This window comes from Buteo buteo, chromosome 15 (genome assembly GCF_964188355.1).
Source record: "Buteo buteo chromosome 15, bButBut1.hap1.1, whole genome shotgun sequence".
NCBI classification, from domain to species: Eukaryota; Metazoa; Chordata; class Aves; order Accipitriformes; family Accipitridae; genus Buteo; species Buteo buteo.
In genome coordinates this window covers 30803161-30823324 of record NC_134185.1, presented here as the reverse complement: position 1 = coordinate 30823324, position 20164 = coordinate 30803161, and the positions used below count along the sequence as shown (strand labels likewise).

The following is a 20164-nucleotide window of genomic DNA, read 5'->3' as shown; positions in this document are numbered from 1 at the left end:
ATTTACAGTTTTAGAGCAGTAGTCAGGAAAGAAGGCAGTTTTTACTGCCAGCCAGTGAAAACTCAAAATATTCTGTTCTCATAACATGCTGTGGATAGTTATTTTTCATAGTGTTTTTGCAGTTGGAAAGAATTAGGAAGAATATCAGATATAATTTAACAAAAATGCTTCAGTGTAAGTGGTGAGTTGCAGTTATTTCCAAAAGAAAGTTTCAGATTTAGTTTGGAGAGGATGTATAGCTTAGCTTGTGATCAAAATATTCGACAGATTCTGAGGATGTCTTGGTTCTTCTGTCAGCTTTGTTTTCTGTGTGATGTTCAAACAAAGCAGTTTAAATTTGTATGTCTTGCTTTACCATTTTTAAAAATGATTATTTTTCTTCATTTGTGCTACTCTGGTTATTTAGGTTGGACAGTCTTTGGAGACTGCATCTTACTTCCCTGTGTGTATTGTACTTAAAAAAGATGAGATATTGATTGCAGTTGGAGGTTGGGGTCCCTAATAGAGCACAACGAATGTGTTTAACAGTTGTCATGTCTTAATTATAACAGGAGCTGTATTGTAATTATAACAACTAGTATTACACTTTCTGGGAAGTTATTTTAACTGGATTTTTTATTTAAGCTAGTTTTCTTCATGTAAGTTGATTTTACTGAAGAAATGAAAAAACCCCAATGCTTTATAAATAAGAGCTTTATGCTGTTTTTTCACTGACCTTATTCTAAAAGAGATTGAATGAATGGAGTCAAGTAAAAAAAACATATTTGAGGCATTTTTTAAAGGAAGCAACTAATAAAGCTCACTTTAGATATGTTTGTTCAAAGTATTCTTACCTTTTCTCCTTACTGCTGAGATTTTATTCATAAATTGCAGTTACATAAAAATTGTATCCTTTTCAAATTATATCACCTACAGGGAGCTGTGTTGATAGGTAGGTAATACAAGGAAAGGTAACATCCTGTTTTTCTCCCAACAGAAACTTACCAAGATTTTGAAACAAGAGTCATTGAGGTAAGCATTACAAATCTTTTCAAGGACTTTAAATAATTACCACTATTTTATATTGCGCTTGCAATTATTTAACCAGTCTTTGCTAAGTCAGTCTTATAGCAATAGGAATTACTCTGGTATTCTGCTTCAACTGCATGACATAATCTGTCATTCTTTTCATTGGGGCTATCTTCTTTGTTGAGCAAATAATATCTAATTCAGAGGTGGTTTTGAGAAACTCTGAAATGGCAAATGCCTGCAGATGAAGCTTTGATAGTTCACATAGAGCCATAGTAGGGAACCTAGTGAGGTGTTAGGGTTATTTCTCAGACAAAACTAGAAATTGGAAGTTGTATAACTCTGCTTGTAAAATAATTAATTAATTAAAGAGGGGGAGCAGCAGCACAGGGCAGAGAGCGAGTGGAATGAAGATCCCATTTTGTGTGCCTCTCCAGTAATAAAATACTCACTTGTCCTAGATGTCTTAAACTATGATATTTGTATCTTCTGGGAAAAATATTCTGACAAAATTTCCCATTCATGGTTTTATATCCACTTTGTTATTGTGCTTATTGACAGAGTAAGGATGATGGGTATGACTGGACTAATGCAAGTCTTGTTTCCATCCTCATTTCTAAACAGATTATATTGTATCATCTCACTTTAAAAATATCAATCAAAACTAGTAACTGACAGAAGATGTTTATGTTCCGGTATTTTCCTTGTCTCTGGTTTTTAGTAAATAAGATCTAATACATGGTTTCAATGCTGATATCTTTATTTGTAAGTAGTAAGGTTGTCTCCCACGCGCTTATCTTGCTAACTTAATCCTGGCTGGACATCATAGAATTATTCTCTGTACTCTGGAACTCCTTGACTGGCTGACTAGGGCTTCTTAATGGAAGCATGGAATATTTTAAAGAATAGCATATGTGCTGAAATGCATTCTACATGTCTTAGGTATTTAATGAAATCAGTGAATCACCTTTAGAATAATTTTGTTGTGGTAAGTTAAGAAGCTACAGAGATTTAAAAATATTTAATCTCTTACATTTCATGACGTTGACACCTTTTTCAAACATACAGTAACTTTCCAACGTGTAAGTGGTTGTATGCAATTCCTTGGTTGGTGTGAAGTGATATTAGGTGACTACTAAATCCATGTCACTCAAGATATTTGCTGACTGACAGCAAAACTTCAAGCTAAAGGGTAAAGACCTTAATGCTACCAAAGTTCTTTAGTGGCCCAAATTCTTCATGACTTCAACAGAAACACCGCTCAGAATGTGGTCAGAGAAGATACCTATTTCAGATATGATTAAGGTGGATTTTTCTTTGAAAACAGGGTAATCCATCAGTAATAATTTTTCACTGGTGAAATACAAAGTGTTAGTAATGCAGATATGTGGACCCATGTTACTTCTCAATGGAAAAAGCCATTACTGAAGAAGGCAACTTGCAACTCATTCCAGAGCAGACTGTTAACAATTAGTGCTACACACACCCACACTATCGCAAGATATTTTATGCTTCCCATTTATCTTATTATTTTTCTTTCATTTCAAAGACATTAGTTGCTATGGAAACCATAGAACTGGTATAAGCATTGTTGGGGGGAATCATGACTTCAGAAATAAATTGATTTCTTGTGACTCACTTGCTCCCAGTCCAGAAGCAGATGACGTACAGCATCCAGAAAGGGAGCAGCTCTGGAAGTGAGAACAGCTATTTGCTCTCTATTCTTGCATGTTCCCTTCCCTTCTACTTGCATTGTAATTTTAGTGAGATGTGTGGTAGCAGTTGCCAAATCATTTCCAACTCTGTGTCCAGAAGTTTCTTTTTTAGACAACTGAAATCTCAAATTTATTTATTTATTTCAAGACCTAATGTGTTAAAAGGACTTGATATTTACTAAAATGATTAATCCATTAAAAAGCAAACCCCTCTACGGTGCGGCAAATTGACCATTTCCAGCTGGGGGCATCAGAAAGCCCCCAGATAAGATTTTTCCAAGTCTTTCTTGTTCACAAGTCCTGATCTTACCGGTGAAGGAGAAGGGGCTGGGAGAAATTCAGTGTTACTCGCAGCGCTTCACGCTGGGGTGAGGTCTTGGAGCCACGTTCAGCTCCTTGTACCCCGAAGCCCACCTCGGCAGTCAGCGGAGCCCCCCAGAGCAGGAGACTCTGCCGGTGGCTCTTCAGGTCGGCTGCAGGGTGGAGGAAGGCGTCCCCGCGGGGCGTTCTGAGGGTGCTCCTGAGCTCGTGCTGCCCTTCTGGAAACGGCTACGGTAAGGTGACATCCTTCGCGTAATTCGGCATCCAAAGTGGGATAGTCTGAGCCTCCGGTAACTGCCACTGAACTCTCACAGACCAAATGAATTCCCAAGGACTGTTTGTCAAAATTTGGATTGTGCTTTGATAAATGAAATTAAACCTTGTCACGCAAGTACTCTGGCGCATGAATCAACCCTGTACTATTCTCAGAGTACGTGATGAGAGAAGAGGAATGCTTTCCTCCCTGGCAGCAGCTGGGAGTAGTCTGTAACCCAGTCCATCTCTCCCTCTCCCTCCAGCAGTTGAACTTTTCTCTTTCTGTATCGGATGCCTTTGAAAACAGTGCTCTCCTGCTGGAACTTCCAAAGGGCTCTAGCAAATGTCCTGCCCGAGTTAAAAATCTATTTCCTTCCTTCTCCTCGTTTCTAGAGTCCCCTCTTCCCCTAAATGTAATGAATCCTCCCATCACTGAGCTCATGTTTCTTCCCCGTGTTCTGTTTGCCCTGAAACAGCATTATGGAGACATTGTCTCAGACGTCTGCTACTCCGCAGTGCTCTTCCATGGTGATGATGAAGATGCTAAGCAAAAGCACTTTCCAATGTCTGCTGTTCAGAGTGATGATAACATCCTTGCAAATGAAAAATAGTTTCTTTTTCAGGTTTTTTTGTCAGTCGTCTTTAAACTTCTTTTGTAGACCTTTCTTTGCCTTGCTGCCTGAGTAATTTTTTTCCCGAATTGTGCTTTTTTTTTTTTAATTTATTTTTAATTTTTTAGTGTTCTAGCACTTAGAGTAAGATGAGTATTTGTAGAGTCCCTTCTGTTATCTTGACAAAACTATTTTATTCTTTGGATATGATCACTATTTATTTTAAAACTAAACTGCTGTTTAAGATCAACTTTGACTTTTCAGAGTCTTCAGCAGAATATATGAAGTGGTACTGGTATGCACAAGAGCAGATGAAATTAAAGTTAGTTTAATGAGGGATATCTTTTCCATTAATGAGTGTATTCAGTCTAAATAATATTTATTAAAGGATCTGACCTTCACTGGCAGTTCGTATTTAATGCTCTCATTTAATGTCATGTATATCTAAACAGACATGAATATAAACCTATACAAATGGCTTTGGTATCAAGATTTTTTCTCTTTTCTCAGGCATCTCTAATACATCCTTGTCAGATTTGCTTAGAAATGATAGAAAATAAAATGAGTAGCAAACTTGCACTTAAAGTCACAGGTGGTTTGTTGCAATAATAAATGGGTTGCATGTTTTTATACCTTCTTGCATATCCTGGTGTGCATATGTCTGGACTTTCCCAAAACAGCTTTTAAAGGATGGTATTATTGGAAAAAAAGCTGGTGATCATCTGATCATATGTAAGTGGATCATCTGATCTGTTTACATACCAAATTCCCATTTAATAGTATTTTAGGGATTATACTGAGAATGATAAACGGAACAAAAATTAACATCTACTTGAGCATTAATGAGATGTCCTGAATTGCACTGTACACTTTTTATGCATTCCTATTTTAACACGCAAAATTAATCTTTTATTCACAGGTTTAAAACCACAAACCAGACGCGTGTGTGGTTTCATTTGAGATGCTGAAGAATCAGAAAAGCCTTCTCTATTTTTGTTGATTTCTCTTGGATTGGGAGTAGCTGTACATGCAGTAGATTGTTGTGGTGGGTTTTGGAAAACCCACACAATTTGTTGAAGCTCCTTTAAGTAAATAAGTTTTTGGAGTGGACTGGGCACTCTGGGCTTTGGCTCTGATATAGCAAAGACCATTTGGACCACTTAACCTTTATCTGTGTCTGTGTTGGAACGCAACTTGTAACAGTTGAGTTGCATGAGCACCGCTCATAGAAGAAGTGATTTTTCTTAATGAGCCCTGCAGTTGGCAGTGTTTTCAGTTAATTGAAAGGGCACTGCAGAAAAGTGGCTGTTGTTTTGTTACTCTGACATGTCACAACTGACTGTCAGTGTGGATACTATAGTAGGTATTTACTAAAATTGGCCATTCTTTGCTGGCATAATTATTTACAGTCAAATTCATTAGATTAAACAACAACATAAGTTGCTATGCAATGCTTCTATGTGCTATAGAAATCTGTTTCAATGCTTTATTATATCTGAATAATAAAAAAGCTTTTAGAAGCAGGCTGTTATATGAGATTGCCACAGATGTGAACTGAGAAAGAGCAGTGTTTTTTTCAGAAAAATAGCAGCAGCGGCAAAAGCGTCTATATTCAAAGCCAGCAGTGAGCCCAAGATAATTGAGTCCTGTAATTTTCTGATGACAAGTATGAGTTTTGAAATAAACAGATTTTTTTAGTATTCTTATTTTAAATAGATGGCATACGTGTTGCTATTTCTGTATGTCTTTTCCATTATCTTTTTTCTTCACAACAGTACAGGAGATTAAAATAATGTTTGCTGGGAAATTGTACTTTACAGCAAGAAATTGAAAGCCATTTATAAAGGACTGTCTTATGAACAAAGATACGAAAGCCCCTCTCTGTTGTAATTATGGCACTAGAAAGGCTGTGCTCTCTTGCTAAAAGAGAGAAATTGCTTATTAAAGTGTTTTTCTTATAATGTAGAAACAGAACAGCTAACTTGATTTTTCCCTGCTTGTAGAATAGAGTACAGACAAGGTCAGATTTTCATGTAAACTAGAGCTAAAGTTGTCATAGAGAAAAAGCTAACTCGAGTGAGTGTTAAGGGATAGCCCCAGGGACTGCATATCGGTTTTGTTTCTGGCTTTCCTATAGACTATTGTGTTAGAGTAGGTGACGGGTTACCTGTTTCTTTCCCTGCCAACCTGAAGGCATATTTCCTGTTTTGCTCATGTATTTCACATAAGAATTTCTGTGAATAGACCTGGTGGCAGTATTTGCTGTTGTTTAACATAATGTAATAACAGTGGTAATTAAAATTTACAGCTGTAGCTGACATATGCCATTCTTATTTTAACTGGAAGGCTTCATTTCATGTATCATCTATCCCGAGATTAATTTTTCTTCTATTTTTCTCCAGAATCAACATGGTAACGTAGTAAAAAAAGTAGTCAACATGATATCCTTTGTTATGATAGTTTTTGCCTTGTAGTGCAATCAAAATTAGAAAGTGAGACCTAGTAATCGGTAAGGCCTGAAAGTACGTAACATGAGGTTAGTGGCCCTTTGAATCTTTCACAAAGGGGACCTTTCTAAGGGAGAACATAAAGTTATAAATAATGCCCTTTGCAAAAGACAGATCTCAGTTTTTTTGTCCAATACTGAAGTTGCTCGTTGCAAGTTGTGAAAACTCTGCCTTTTGATCACTTACTGTTATGTTCATGCTTTTTTATTTTTGTTACCTGTTTCTAATAAAGACAACTTTACTTGAAGAATTTTGTGCAAGCATGGCCCCACTGTAACTGGGTCAGTGCAACCATTCCAGTTCCCTTTTTTAGGCAGATGGTTAGGATATGGTACTGTCATTTTTAAACAAAAAAAAAATGTTGACATGTGTTTAAGTGTTAAATTACAGAAAGGTATAGACTTGCTAAAGAAGTTCAGGTCAGGCAATATGCTCAATTTGTGCAGAGAAATGGTACAAAAAGCAGCAACATAAAGACACTGATGCTATCCTTAAAGCAAAAGCTGCTTTCTGCAGGTATAAGTACACTGGTGCTTTTGTTCATATACAGAGCTGCATATGTCATGAGCTGGGTACTGGGATGTTGGTATTATCTTTTTTGGTCCTTAAAATACAAAATAGTTTTGTAGCTATTTTAGTTTAGGGTTACCTCTTATTCTTTCTTATCTTGTAGGTAAAACTGTATGTGGACCTTTTTCTTTTGGGTGTTTGTGTGGGTTTTGTTTGTTTGGTCTTACTTTCTAAGAGTGTGGGAAGGAGGGGAAAGAGAGAGGACAAAAAAGATCTTTTTTTAACACTTGCAGAATAAAAATAACTAACTGGTTCTTCCTTAGATAGAATCAGTCAAAGTAAATTGCATTGTGTGGGTAATTGAGTGCGTATTCTGAAAAGCATACAGATGATATTTTTCCAGGAATCGAGTTAGTGATGAACTCTACAGAAAGCCTTTGGGAAGAAATACAGTAAATGAAGCCAGATTCTAGGCTGTCGCCTAAATCTTCTCTCTCTTTTTTTCCATGTTACCTTCAGGAGTATTCTTTACAGACTTTATTCTTAGTTGAATTGACTTGAGATTGGGTATGCTTCACAGAGTTGTATCGTAGTATTGGCAGTTCATATCTGAGTCCTGAAGTGCCAAGACTTCATGCAAAACCTGTAATTTCTTAAAGCCGGCTTTTTGTCAAGTGAGTTTGGTCATTTGCTTATTCTTCCTCTGTTTTCTTAAGACATTCAGCTGGATTCAAGCATGTTTGTTTTGATTGAGACCTGTTTTGATGCAGCATTTACTTCAGCTCTTGTATGGCACTTTCGAGCAGCAAGACTGAAGAGAGCAATCGGGGAAAAAAAGCAGTTTTCTCCTCAGGGTCTGCACAACCCGCATCTGATGCGGGTTGCTGCAAGTGTGCAAAGTAGTGTTAGGTGTGCTTGTCATGGTCCATTTGGATCACTCAAATTTATGGGGCAACATACTCTGTATGTTAAACTTTATTTTATGAGCTTACTAGGAAGGAAAACAAGCAAACACACCAAACAAGCGCTCAGTCCCCTTTGTACTGACTAATCTAACGTATGAATTCACTAGTTCATCACTTAATTCATGAGGTTTCTAACTCAAAAGTTCTCTAATTCATGACTCATAACTTGAAACTTGTAACTTGCGTCTGTGAGCAAAACAGTTGCCAAGCCAACAGTAAGAGTGCTCATCCTTCCTCCTCTGTCACGCTGCGGGCGTCCCCTGTACCACACTGGGCAGCATGAATGCTTCAGCAGTCCGGCTGCTGTCGGATCCACTTCAGAATTTTTTCGGGTAAGCTGAAATATTTATACCTTCCAACTTGGAAGTTTGGTGTCTACCAGTGCCATGAGTTAGGGGTTTCTGAACAAACTGCCAGACAATCAGTATGCAAGGGAGATGGCTGCAGGGGACAGTAAGCTGCAGGTGGCAGTGGCTGCATAAGGACCTTTAGCCCTTCCTGGCCACCGTGTCCTGCCTACATGTTGCTCTCACTTCAACCTGACCGAGCTGCTGCCAGCATATATCAGGCCTTAGCATGAGCTGAGTGTTAGCCAAAATCTGAGCAGGAGTAGAGTGAAGAGTCACTATTCCTAGCTGGCAAAGATTAGCAGAAGTTTGTGTTCTTGCAGTTGAATGCCACCTGTACTTATTTAATCATCTGAATCCAGCCCATGGCAAATATCAGTGGGGCAGTAGAGAAGATCGGTTGAGTGGGGACTCTCATTCTGTTCTGGGACTCTTCAGGGATGGTGACACTAGGAACCACTAGGCTTTCTTTACCAAGCTCTGGAGAATTGACTTGGCTTAGGAACAGTAGCTTTATGTTGGCATGTGGAAAGCAGGGGTAAAGTCAGAAAAACAAAGATTTGTTGCGTCAAAATGTTATGAAGGACCTTGTCTTAAGTATTTCTAAATGTATTGTCACAAAAGTGCATGCAACTGTAGGGAATATGAACACAGAAGAGAGTTACAACTGTATCACTCCATAGTCATTTGTTCTGCATCCACTGAACAAAAACAAATTGTCTCAGTGCAGCAGGGGGTTGTTAATAGAATATAAGGCCATAGTTTCAGCTTTCAACGAAGTAGCAAAAAACCCAGGAGTACCTGTTTGTTTTAAGACCACAGGAATAATCTTGGTAGACTCGCTACTTGTGACAAAAAGAATATTCCTTAATATCCAGTCTAAAACCTTCATTTCTTTTTGTAAGTCACTGGAAATTGTTTTCTAGCTATTGTTTTTGCAAAGAGCACAATAAAACAGGCTTGTGAAAAGGAAATGCTGCATGAAATTACAGTGTCTGAGATCCATTGTTTGACATTCTTGACTGAAAAATTATATGGTATACAGGATACTCTCTGAGTAATAATTGACTTCAAATGAGATGTTGGCTCAGAAGTACTTTTGGGGGTATTGGAGCTCTAGATTTTGCTTTTAGAACTACAGGGAAGTTTTCTGTTCCCTGGGTGATACTGACAGTGTCTTTAGACTGACAATGAAAATTTCAGACAGTTTTTAAGATAGCACCTGAAGCAACCTGTCACGGGAAAGAATGAGCAGTCAGAGCTGTGCACTAGAATTTATTTCTGATATTCCTGGAGTTCTCAAGAGTTTTGGCCTGTCTTTGAAGTAGAGTTTAGGGATGCTACCTTCAACTGGTTCTGTTGATTAAATAATTAAATCTTTTTATCTCTTTTACCTGTCAGCCTGCATGGGTGAAATAATTGGCATTTTGAACATTCAGAAGCTTCTAAGTGAATTATAATTCTGCATGATTATGGATCATCCTTTGAAAAGGAAACAAAGCCATTTCAGATATAGTGTGGCTTTGAGCATGCATTATTGTGCGGTTAATCCAAAGGTTCTGTACTCAGATGTAAGCTGTAGTATGAAGTCATATTTAGACACATGCTGTGTCAGTAGGACATTTGAGCTAGGTTATTTTTCCTAGTGAGTTATAGAAGAGAGTTTTTCACACATGTGACGGGAAAACTATCAGCACTAAACACAGTTTAGTCAGTAGTTTCTCTGCAGATTGGGCTCATTACTAATTTGGAGGAGAACTGCACTTGGGGTTTGTCCCAGAGCTGTGATCAGTCAGCCTATATGAAAAACACTTCAATTATCTGGTCAAAAACTTTGATTTGTTTTGCTGAGTGAGGGGTGGAGGAGTCCAGATTATTTTCTGTCCTGCAGCTTCTCCACTTACTGTGTCCTTGGGGGATGGATGCGCCGTGAACAGGATGGCTGGTTCTAATCTTCCTGCTTCTCGGAGGTCATAGCTACTGAATCAGATTCTTCGAGAGAGGAGCGCTTGATTTATTCTACTGATGACCAAAATGGAGACAGTATTGGCTGTTAGGTTATGTGATAAAAGGTCTGTCTGCCCACACACAAAGGAGCAGAGAGGCAATAGCAGGTAGAGGAACCCACGTAGCACCCTGCCGGCACTCCTCCCAGGACCATCATAGGAGAGCCGTAACAGCATCCGTGGCTCATCTGCACAGACCAGAGGAGCACAGAGGCAGGCAAGGGAACCAAAATTACAGACTCAGAGAAACAGACGCCCTGTTTGGCTCCTCCCGGGGCTGTACAGGAGTAGCCTCAGCCCTGTGGTCCAGGGTTGACATCTATCAAGATGAGGCTTTCCAGAGCACCCCACAGACTGAGGGGGGGTTACCGCCAGGGGTTTGGGGACACATTATAGAATGCAGGGGAAGAGCATTTCACTATTACACAAGACTTACGGGAGGTCTAGGGCAGGGACCAAAGGGAGAGTAAGGGAGGGATCTAGATGATTTGGGGGAGGAACAAGTGTGGGAAAATAGAGGGATAAGGGGATAGAAAGGGTGGCTCGCATGTAAGCAGGGCTGGTCAGTATGCTTGTTTTGCCATCACCTGTGTCTGATCAGTGCAGTCTGTCCTGACATCTTACTAAACTCAATTTCTAACTATTTTCTTGGGCTAGGGACTCTTGTTTACTGTGTGCACGTGTGTGTATGGGGGTCTAAGTGCCAGCAACTGGAGTATATATATTTCCCACTAATGAACCTTCATCCTGATCAGCCAGAGAGAGGAACAGGATGAGGTTGTTAGTGCTGTTTGTGTTTGTGTGAGTGCTGTTCATTTCTGTTTGTGTTGATCTGCAGGGCTTGCTGTGTATATATGCGTATATGTGTTGTATAGGTGTGTTTATGTCTGTGCCCACTGGGATTGCATTCCCATCTTTCTGTAAGGGTACATGAATGGAGAGAGCATCTCCTTCTTTAAGGGTGCATGGTTAAGGACCTTTTCAATGTAAAACAGGGATAATAAGGAAGAAGCCATAAAAAAGAACATACAGAGATGTAAACCTGACTGACAAACTGTAAGGCACGCAGTAATGAGAATCAAACCAGGTCAGCCACGCTAGTTGCTAAGGGTTTGTGAAGAAATGTGAGGATATTTATTTAATTAAGATTATCTTATAGAGGTCCAGTGGGATAGTAAGAAAAAGGGGGAAGCTGTAAGCAAAATATACCGAGACACAAACCTGACAGACAGGCATAATGCAGCCAAAGAAAAGAAGCAAACCTTGTCGGTGGCATTCATTGTTGGGCTGTCAAAAAGCTGCAGGCAAAGCAGTACTTCACAGCTGATAAGGATGCAAACCTCAGGGTCCGGGGATGTTGGAGTGGTGTCATTGGAACTGTGCAAACTGGTGATGGAATGTGGAGGTGAGGGGGTTGGGGAGGAACAAAGGAAGAAGAGGCAGAAAGGAGGAGAGTAACAGGGGCTGGCTGCGTTTACGATGGGGCCAGTCAGTATGCTTGTCTGAGCCCTGCACCTGATCACCACAGTCTATCTTCTAATTAAATCCTTTCATAATTATCTCTCTGTCTAATCTCACTCTGCCGCGTGTGTGTGAGAGGTCTGCAGGGACTAAGTGCAAGGACTTCTTCTCGGGGGGTCTGGCGTGAGTGGACACTGGGCCAGCAACTGGAGTCGGACGGGGGGTGCAGGTGCCCCATGGCCTGCGGTGTCAGCTACTAGAACAAGTGAGGGTCCTAGCATCGGTGTTTGGAGGGGCCATAGCTCTCTGGATCGAGGGAAGGTCCTACGGAATTTGAGCCTGGAGTGCTGGGTACATGATGGGACCAGTGGGAGCGAAACTGGTGCCAGCAGCTGCAGTCAGGCTGGGGGTGTGGGCACCCCGACTTGTGTTGTCGGCAGCTGGAGCGAATGGGGCCTCAGTGCAAGCTGCTCAGGGAGGTGAGGGTCTTTGCCACCAGCCACTGGTGCAGGAACGGTGTGTGTCCTGAAAATCGGCTACTGGGGGGGGCCAGGGTAAATGAAGCAAGTTGGGGCTGAGCGCTGGTGCCTGGAGCAGGACGGCAGGTCACAGCCCGTCTGCCTGGTGCCAGCTGCTGTGGAGGGAGCAGGGAGGTGAGGGTCTGTGTCTTCCCCAAACCTGATGTTTGTTTGGGGTTTTTTGGGGCAGCAGGGGAATGCAATCTACTAGCAAACTTCAAGCTCTACTAGCCAGTGAGTAGGAAGCCTGAGGTCCAGGCACGGCATCAGGCAAGCAGAGGACCGGTTGCTTGTATTCGGGGGGACGTGCGAATGCAGAGTGCCGGTGCGACGAGCGCGTGAGCACTGCGTGTTTGCTGGTGAGGACCAAGCTGGACCAGCCGGCAAGTAGAATGTCCGTGAAGCGGGTAAGAGGGCCTGGGCAGCGGTATCAGATGGACAGAGGGGCCATGCTGGCTCTCAGGGGATCTGCAAATGTGCATGTGCTCGTAAATCAAGAGAATGGTGTGTATGTGCCTGCACTAGTGAACTTCAGTCTCTACCCGCTGAAGAGGAGGAAGGGTCGTGACTGTCTATACTTAGGTTTTATGCAAGTCCTCTGTGTAGATGCTGTTTCAGGCAGTGCCTTGTCTGTGACAGACAGTAACCGGACATGTCAGTGTCCTGCATGTGTGTCTCTGGGATATATACTCAGCTTTGCTACTTTTTGAACCTGCTGGAGTGGGCTCCAGTGGCCAGGCAGGACAAAGTCCCAGGCCTGGAGCTGCGGGAGGTGGTTTCCACTCCTGACACATCCCTTAACACCTTCCTACTTGTTGGACCTGGGAGCATGGAGCTATGGCAGCCTTGCCTCCGTTGGGCTACCGAATTCGGCTCTCCCTAACACTTACATTAAACATCAGTATGGACTGATAAATCCACCAGCTAGCTGTTCCTTGAGAGGGCCGCATCGTAGTAGTCATAGCAGAAGACAGACTAATTTGCCTTCTCCTGAAGCACTGCCCTTGCCACTGCCCACCATTTGCACACTTTTAGGGAAACCGTATGACACCCTTGTCATCTGTCAGCAATACTAGTTCTGCCCTCCAGCTAGCTTGTGCAATTTCTGATTTTCAGGTACGGTAGGTTTAAGTTACAACTGGGAGATGTTCTGTCACTGTGGTACAAATCTGCTCTGCCCTTGGTGCTTTTCACAGAGAAGAGAAGGCTGATATGGACATGATCTAGCTAACATGGGCTTGATTTTTGTTTACAAGTTTATTACTCAATTCTTTGGGGTAACTGGCTTCCCAAGCCTTTTAGCTATGTCCCTGAGCCCCTCTAGGCTCACTTGCATGGAAGTGCTTTTCTTTCAGCACTGCACCCTGCTCTCATGTTATCTCGTCTCACCCTGTACCTTAGAGAAGTATTGGGACCAGAGGTCCGTATGCCGCGGGGGGATCAGCCTGTGCAGACCCTCTCCTCTGCGTAACAGCAACAAAAGAATAGCAGTGTGGCCTAGAGGTGGCAGGTTCCTAAAAATCATGTCTAGAATATGATTTCTAGAAAGGAGGACTGGCCAAGGGTAGTCAGTTTGGCCTGTCATTCATTCTGCTTTTCCAAGAACAAAACCTCTAGGGAAGCGTACGTTGGGTGTTTACCTTTTTCTAACAGAGTGCAACAGCTGATGAGTACTTGAAATCACAGTAACCTTTAGCAGCCTGTCTCTGACCGTAGCCTATGTCCACACTTTCAGTTCTGCCTTTGAAACTGTTGCTTGCCATTTCTCCTCTTAATAAATGTTTGAGGTGGTTTCATTTTGTATTTGAGAGGTGTGGTTCTTCCCTCAGCTCTTAAAGTTGAATTTGCATTATCACCACTAGACAGTGGATACAGGGAGACAGTCAATTTGAGGTACGCTGTGGTTAAGTTTGAGCATGCATCTGTTCTCAAATTTTAAAAATTGGCTTTAAATCTGGCTTGAGTGGCAATCTAGTAAATGGGGGTAATTGTGTCTTAGTTTCAGTGGTTTTTCAGAGGTCATGCTGTTTTAAAAGTGGCACGTTGTTCGTTCTGTATTTGTTAATTCCAGTGCAGTTTAGTGGTGGGCTTTCAGGTGCATGCTTTATTTCCAAGGGGGACGGGAAGCGTTGTGAGCACGCTCCAGAAGAGCACTGCTTGCTTTGACGTCAGGAGGCACGGGGCTGTGGTGGGGAGAATGTAAGGACACTGTCGTTCCAGCAGGCATGGCTGCCTGTGTGCATTATCAAGCTTGAAAGGGCCTTCACAGCGTTTCAGGAGAGATGCAATAGCACTGATTGTGATGGGTGACTGAACACATTTTCCTTCAGAGCTGCTCAGAAACAGCTGACAAGTGCAGTTTTTGGAAGGCTTCTGGAGAAGCTCATTGCATGTGTCTTTATTGCCACCTTCTGGAAAGGGAGAAGAATAATTCTTGAGTAGGTTTCTGCAAACATCACATCCTTTGTTTTTGACAACACACATGCCAACTTTTTCTTTCTTTGTACAAGTAATTATTCAGATTTGCAATGAAAGACAAAAGTATGTGCAAAGCAAGAATAGTATGCTCTTGATGCTCCTGGGGAGATCACTCTACTTCACTCTCTTTCTTTCATCATTATTTTGCATTTTCTGTAAATAGCCTGTTTCCACAGGCACTTTCATCTTAGGGGGCTTGGTTTTTTAGCTTGTTCTTGTAAGCAGTAAGATTGCAGGAAGAAAAATAGCTCGGAATAAGCAATTAGCAAAGCCGATATTTCTTCAAAGTGCTCTCTAGAATATATGTGTATCTTGAATTTAACAGCATCTTTATTTTAGTGAAAGCAAGGTGGAATTTTTCAGAAGCACTCATTCCTAATCTGTACCTAGTGATGTCAGTAGAATTTTCAGGGGTTTGCTTTCTTTTTTTTTTTTGTGTGTGAATTTCAGTAAGAATGTTTAAGCCATAAGCAAGTATTTTATAATTATCTACTTTTAGATGTATAACACTACAACCAGACTAGCTAGCTGCAGAATTACATATAGGGAAGAAAAGGGGGGAGCACTGCTTAATTCATGTATTAACAACATGTGTTTAATTTAACTGTTGTTATAATTTACGGAAATAATATTGAGGCTTCAAGAAAGTAGACCCTGATGCATTTGGGAGGAAGGGGAGCAATGAATCATGAAGTAAATTGTATCTTTTGACTGTTAATTCTGAGACACAGATATTAACACAGTCAAGAAATATCCGTTATGTTCTTTTATATGTGTATATATACTATATATTGTATTATACTTTTATGCTTTATATATCTTATGTATTATATACAGTATATAAACTATATATAAAAATATATGTCTATATTTAAATAAACATATATTTTTGGACAAAGGATCTCAGATTATGTATTAGACCATTTAAGGTGGGAGGCTATAAAGCAGTGACTTGCCTATTGTCACATAGAGGAGTCTGTAGCAGAGGCAGAAGCAAATTTATACTTCCAGAATGCTAACCATAAGTCCACCTGTCTCCCCAGTTGTTGTTGTGTCCTCCCACTCCAAACTAAATAGCTTTCTTGCTGCTCTGCTTGAATTTCTTGCAGAGTTTCTGTAAACATTTATAGTTCCAGGAATGAAATTGCATTTTTTTATTCCTCTCTCTTAAATGAAGTCATCTTTTTAGCAGCTGTCATCTCGGTAATGAGACTGCCTTCTGCAGTCTGCAAGTAGATTTAAATCGTAAGTTTTAACCCATGTAAAGCGACAACATGCCTTCAGCAATTCCTAAAAGTGCTTCTAAAATATGTTAAAATGTGAGGGGGGCAGTGAGATATTAATGTCACTTTCAATTTTTTTCCATGTCTTTTCATCACGATTGAAAATGCACATGAAGCTAGCATCATTAGAGAATTATCTGTTGTGCAGCTAAACACAACAGAAGGGGTATTTTAATGAAACTCTACTGAGGTAACTTCTTCTCTGTCTGATTATAGATTTTTAGCAGCCTTTGTGTATTTAATACCTCAAAGCCAGTGTACCACTGCAGATGATACCCATTGACAAAGAGTATATATTGTAAGGTTTCATCACAGACCTCTCATTCCTTTTTGGTAAACTGACGTTCTTTAAAAAAAACCAAAACAAAAAAAAACCCAGTTGGACTGTGCCATAACAAGATGCTTTGTGGTTTTTTTTTTTCCTCCAGGTGAAAAATGTGTTTAGTATGAATGCAAAGGAAGGCAGAAAAAAATCAATACGTGCCTTAGTGGCTATTGGAAATGGTAAAGGGGCTGCAGGTATGTTCATTTACTATATGTAAAAGATGCCAAATTAATCATTGTTTTTAACAGGTCTTCAAGGGGCATGGTGATTTAAAGGGACTTTTTATACTTTAAAAAAAAAAAAAAGAAAGAAAGAAAACTTACCCTTTTTTCCACTGGGCAATATTGAAATACCTGTAAGAATTTTGAGTTTAAAAGTAAGCTTTATAATCAAACTATGTATGTATTTGTTTGGACACTTTGTTTTGTCTAAAAAAAGAAATTGGGAAAAGTAGTAACATGTGATTAGGTTTGGAGCATGTATTATCCAGTGGTAAAAACATTTTTTATTTAATTCTAGAGTGATAGAACTAACCAGTGGTAGATCCTACCAGAAGGGATGATCTATGCTTTCCTGTACACACTGTTTCTTTTTGTTGTAGATACTGTTTATGTTTAAAAAAACCCAAAGCCTGAAAGTATTCAGCCACATATATCTGCATTTGTTTCACCTAGCTTTAGACACCTAGCTGCAGAGTGTAGCTGTTTACTCTCAAGACAAAGAAAAGCATCAGGCACTTGCAAAAGGTGCCTGGAATTGCAGGTGGGTTGACATGCCCCAGGAACTAACTGTTCATCCCCTTGTGCCGCTGGTGGAATAAAACTCAGCTGAGTTTGCTCTTCACAGAGGTGCCTGTGATTGACTAAAATGAATCTGAGCCTCCATGGTTAGTAGAGCAGATAGAGTCATAAGGAAGTAGGATTCAGTAGATGTGGATTTGTCTTTCTGGTTTTGAAAATCGCTTTCATGTTGTTGGCGTTCTTGGGGTTTTATTTTCAGTTGCTCTAACAGGAGTGACCACTTTGCAGCAAAGGGCAGCATGACTGGTTGTGTGTTTTCCTGGGTTATTGTCTAGCTAGTGTTAGTATTTCTAGGTAGAATTAGTATAAATCTAGCTGATTCTTTTTTTTCTTCTCTGTAGGTCTCAGGGTAGTCCACTGGTAGTATTACTGCTTTTAGTTAAAAAGGGCTTGTTTACTGGTAGTCTCAGCAAGCATCTTGGTTCAGAAATTCTTTATGAATCTGTCAAATTAGAAGACCCTAAATTTCCTTCTGATTCAGCCTGTTTAGGAAGCTTTCTTATTTTATTGAAGTTAATCATAAAAAAAAATCCACTTTACGGGCTTCCTACAAATACCATATTTACACTTTTAGGGAAAAGTAGAATACTCGGGGGCCCTTTGAGTCTGGTCTCATAGTAACTTCAGTGGTCTGCAGCTCGACCCATTTATAGGCTTTCTCCATTATGACTCTTTATAATGTTCTCTTCAGCAAACAATTTGAAGTTTAACCATAGAAATGCTGTCTGTGGCATAAAGTAAATAGGACAAATAAAACTAACGTAAGATCATGAAGGATCTTACAATACGAGCTGTGAAAAGAGACCTTTTTCCTTTTCTTTCTCAGCAGAGACTGGAGAAAGAATACTGGTCAGAGGCATTCCGTTCAGTTGTGATTTCCTTGTAACGGAACTCTAAGCACAATTACAGGATAGTGATGACCAACCTATCTCTAGAAGCAATCAAACCATCTCAGTGCAGCATCTAACTTGGATTAACTAACTCTGTATCCCATTATAAAGGAACTGTGCAGCCACCCTGTACAACAATGAGCTTCTTGCGTGTTTCCAGTTCCATTATTGAGGAAATAGTGTTTCTCTTTCACTCAGTTTTCAAATACCAGGAGTTAAAGACTTTTTTTGTTGCAGGATAAGTTTTATTTAAGAAGTACTCTTGAATGTGCTAAGTTTTTCTCCATAAGGAGATAGTTTTCATGCATTCACTTGTGGATACAAACCAGTGTAAATTAAAATTCCTGTTAGACTTCAAATGGACTTAGAGATAAGACAGCTGTGCAGAATTAAAAGAAGAATCAGCTAAAAAATTAGAAAATTAATAGCTGTGAAGTAAACAATCCAAATAATATAATCCAAATAATAGAGAATTCCTACCTCTATCAGGAGGCAGGAATATAGCATGTATTGTATTAGTGACAGTACAGGAAATTGCATTTGCATTGCTATATGACTCTAGTAAAAATCCTGCTTTCAATATATATGCAGAGCATCTACCTTTTGGATATAAAGTCTCCTTTTATTATGAGCTGAATAGATATCTGTGATGATGGGATGTATGTGGGAGCTTATGTTGTGTGTCAGCCCGGCTGACACAACAAACATCAAAGGACCAAAAATCCTAGATCTGCTGATTGAAGTTAAATGATTTTAATTCAATCTACCTTGACGTTGTTGGACTACAGAGTTTGTAAAAACAGTTGTCACATCCTCTTATTCATTCCATTCAGTCACTTGATGCCTTGCTCTGAGCTGACTGCAAATATTCCAAGACTGCTGTGAAATCTCTTCATCACTACCACGATTGACCTGGTAAATAGGAGTAGGCCTGAGAGTTCAGAGAGAATTAGGTAGCAGTCTGTTTTTCTCTGTTCTACAGGCATGCATTTTTTGCAAATGCACTATTCTGTTAAACCTGGTTTTCATATTCTCTATTTTGCTAATAGAAACCTAGTCTCCTTCTTTGCTTCTAGGGTCTTGGAGCTACTCTTTGTACAAACATAGTTGACATATCTGCATCAGCTTTATTTTTTTTCCTTCTTCCCCTTCTTTCTTTTTAAGCAGAAGACTGGATTTTTTTGGCTGAAGCAGTCACCACTATTCAATTGTTTGGAACAAGTTAGGACAAATACACAAAAGAAATAACTTAAGCCTTATTTGTTTTCATTTGACAACAAGCAATTGGCATCCAATTGTTAGATATTCATAACTCCTAAACTGTTACTTTCAATGGTTTCTGGGGTTTTCTCTGGACCATTTTCTGAGTATGATTTTTGCAATGGAGTGGAAATAACAGATACTAAACTTGGTTGTGAAGTTCTGGGGGGTTTTCCCTTTTGCTTTCTGAAGGTCCTGCCTCATGTATTTCTCAGTAATAAAATGACTCTTTTCTGTCTTGCAGGTTTTGCATTGGGGAAAGCAGGTGACAGGATGAATGCTTTACGGAAAGTATGTTGATTGAATTATTTGTTGCTTGACGACAAGCACAAATAATTCATACCTAAACTTTTTCATTTTTTTTTAAATAAGCAGTATCTTTTGAAGTCTATGCAAAGAAGCAAGTCCATGTATGTAATTTGTCCATCTTGATACAAATAATGAGGTTGCCCTGCAATGAGATTCTGTTAATGCACACTTTATTTTCTTTCTTCTCCCTCTTCTGTGGCCTATACCTACCCCCCCTTGCTCAATTGTTTCCAATATCTATGTAGCATACAATCTGCTTATATAGTTAGTGTGTAGGAATTTTTCTCGTACACATGCATAAAGACCTTATTAAGGCTCCTTTAGACTTCAAAATGTTACTTGTCCATCTACATTAATCTAGTTTTTTGTGTTGTAATGCTCAACTAAGCTGTCAAAGTAGCAATGCTAAAACACACAAAGTTTGATAGAGTTGTTACTATATTGAGAAATCTTTTTAAATATTAAAACTGTTAGGAGAAGGCAGTTCTTTAAAGAGAACATTTTCATTTCTATGAAGTAAATGGTTTAGATGTGGCAAAGCTGTTTTCCTAAGTTTTCTTTCGTGCTTTTTTTCTCTCTAGTTAACTGAGCAATG

At 39.8% G+C, this 20164-nt stretch overlaps 1 protein-coding gene across 5 annotated transcripts in view; it reads left to right on the top strand.

Annotated features, from left to right (window-relative positions):
- Window positions 1–20164, top strand: part of MRPS5 (mitochondrial ribosomal protein S5) — a 67565-nt gene that overhangs the window by 30364 nt on the left and 17037 nt on the right. For all 5 annotated transcript variants that reach the window (XM_075046919.1, XM_075046915.1, XM_075046916.1 and 2 more), the window contains 3 exons: window positions 977–1011; window positions 16414–16504; window positions 19505–19551. In XM_075046919.1, the coding sequence (XP_074903020.1) occupies window positions 977–1011; window positions 16414–16504; window positions 19505–19551 (173 nt within the window). The remainder of the gene's footprint in view (window positions 1–976; window positions 1012–16413; window positions 16505–19504; window positions 19552–20164) is intronic.